Here is a 2,482-nt window from a genome sequence, read left to right as displayed (position 1 = left end):
AGACGTGTCATTTCTCAGCCAGCGCTAAGATTGTTCACTTCCTTGTTGAATTAGAAACTGCTGGAGAACTCCAGTGAGCCTCTCTCCTTTATCGTCTTCATCCCCGAGTGGCGGGACCCTCCTACACCAGCCCTGACCCGCATGGAGCAGAGCAAGTTCAAGCGGCACCAGCTTATCCTGCCAGCCTTTGATCACGAATACCGCAGTGGGTCTCAGCATGTCTGCAAAAAGTAGGCCTTCTTCTCGGGTCCTTCTGGGAATGTGTTTCTGAAGCCGTATGACAGAAATATCCCATCCCAAGTTGAAATCAATGGGGAATAGGGAGCAGGCGAGGATAAAACGCAGCGCATAATCCCCCTGGATTTTTAAGACAGGCATACAGTGTGTTGTGAATTTCACGTTCGTTTAGTGACTACTGAGGTATTTCACTAACAAAAAGCTTGTGAGGGGTGTATTCCGTGGGTACAAGTCCAGTCTGAAAAGGTCATACATGTGGTGCTGCGGTGATCGCCTGTGCTCCTCTGCCAGCCCTCTGATCTGGTGAGCCCCCTGAGCAGCGTTTCCTGAGCTGCCAAATGCCACAGCAATTCAGTGTCACTTGAGGGGAAGCAGAAGCAAGGGGCAGGTGGGATCTTGGTCCTCAGTGGAGCAAGTTGGCCATTGGTCTGCTGTTTAAGCAACAAGTGCTTAAACACTTAAGTTTTCTGTACCTGGTTACGGTTGGTGCCTGACTGTGATCAGTATCCTTCAGAGACAGCAATGTCCCAATGCACATGCTGGTAGAGAGTGACGTGGCTATACAGCATCAGTGCTTCTCCTCTGAAAGTTTGCCAGCCTCTGCCTTTACTCAGAACTGCCTTATGCTCTGCCTGCTCTTTTCCTCAGAATAATGAGAGAAAAGGACAGAGATGAATACTTGTCCTAAACGGGGCCTGCAGGAAGAGGAGGGGCGGGTGCTAGGAGGTGTATCTTGGTGGCAGTTGTGTGACTTCTGGGCAGGTGGGCCAGGGGAGATGCTGAGTGTCTGTTACCTTCCCTTGCAGAGAGGAGATGTACTACAAGGCTGTGCACAACACAGCCGTCCTCTTCCTGCAGAACAGTGCAGGCTTTGCCAAGTGGGAGCCCACGCCGGAGCGGCTTCAGGAGCTTGTTGCAGCCTACAAGCATTCAGGCCGGACCCTCAGCTCCTCGTCCTCCTCCTCCTCGTCATCGTCCTCCTCCTCTTCCTCCACAGCAGACAAAGAGCGGGAGCTGGGCCGAGAGCAAAGCAGCAGTCGAGAGACTAATCCCAACTAAGGTGCAGAGGTGCGAGGCAGCAGGGGAGGTGCCGGCGGCCCCAAGGAGGCTTGCCGGGGCAGTGGAGAGACTGCTGGCTGCAGAGCACTGGCCTGGGGGACTCGTGCGCAGCAGCTCCACGGCACCTGCATTCCTCTGCGAACTGCATGCCACCCCCGCCCGGGAGCGCCAGGAAGCGCCCGTCCGCCGGCGGGGAGAGGAGGCTCGGCTGCAGCCCTCACCGGAGGGCAAGGGAACCCAGCGTGGCGCAGCAGGAGGAGCAGGCAGCCCCTTCGATGCTGGAGCACCGAGGGAAGGGGCAGCTGGAGCTGGGATGCATGCACAGGCGGAAGGATGGCGGGACAGATGGAGGGACGGATGGCAAGCGCGAGTGCTCGGTGCCTAGCGCCGTGGCTGGAGGGGCCCCGGCAGCTGGCCACAGCCCGGCGGCGGCAGGAGAAGGACGGGCAGAGCCCGGGGGCTCCTGCGGCCGGACTGGCACCAGCACAGCTCCGTGTCCATAGTGTAAATAGTTCTGTCCGTGGCGCCTGTGCTCCTCGCAGGGCTGCTCCCATCGCATCCGTGTTTCTTTCCCCCATGTGTGAGTCCCGTGTTCGCCGACGCTGTGTACCGTAGAGGGGAGGAGCGGAGAAGAGGAGTTTCTTTGGTGTGTAAAGACGTCTTTGCAGCTGTTTTGTAGTCGTTGTGGTTTTTATGCGGAGCCTCCGGGCTTTATTTAACCTCCTTGGGTTTTGTTTTGTAAGGATTAATTTAACACCGCTAACCATTTTATTACTTTTATCAAGAAGAGCAAAGTCTATTTTTGATTTCTGTTTCCTAGTTCTTAGGAACATTAAAAACCAGCATACAGCTCTGCACTGTGTCCATGCCTTTCCTTCTCTGTTGGCCAAGGGCCTTTGGTCACCTCCTGCCCTCTCCTCTGTCTCACTCTGGCTGAAATACTGAAAAACGTTGGGGTTTGTGGTTATTTTTTTCAGAACAATTTGTCATCTGACCCGTTCCATGCTGCGGTGCCCTCCTGGTGAATTTTTTTTTCCTAATGACCTATGTGAACTCTAAAGCAACCTGACCGTTATCCTCTTGGTTCATTATCTGCTGCTTACGGTCAAGAGTTTGGCTTTCTCTTCCCTGTAACGGCCCTCCAAGAAGTGCAGGTAGTTGTAATCGCCTTCAACCTCTTCAGGGC

At 54.7% G+C, this 2,482-nt stretch overlaps 1 protein-coding gene across 1 annotated transcript in view; it reads left to right on the top strand.

The window, feature by feature from the left end:
- The window catches only part of PCIF1 (PDX1 C-terminal inhibiting factor 1), a 9,501-nt gene extending 7,351 nt beyond the window's left edge, over window positions 1–2,150 (top strand). Inside the window, exons 14-15 of the mRNA XM_009893381.1 lie at window positions 55–230; window positions 1,044–2,150. Coding sequence (XP_009891683.1) covers window positions 55–230; window positions 1,044–1,296 — 429 coding nt within the window. The 3' untranslated portion in view covers window positions 1,297–2,150. The remainder of the gene's footprint in view (window positions 1–54; window positions 231–1,043) is intronic.
- The last annotated feature ends 332 nt before the right edge of the window (window positions 2,151–2,482 follow it).

Source organism: Charadrius vociferus, unplaced genomic scaffold (assembly GCF_000708025.1).
Source record: "Charadrius vociferus isolate BGI_N301 unplaced genomic scaffold, ASM70802v2 scaffold259, whole genome shotgun sequence".
Lineage (NCBI taxonomy): Eukaryota > Metazoa > Chordata > Aves > Charadriiformes > Charadriidae > Charadrius > Charadrius vociferus.
Note: the sequence above shows the minus strand (reverse complement) of the source record. Positions and strands in the feature narration are given on the sequence as shown.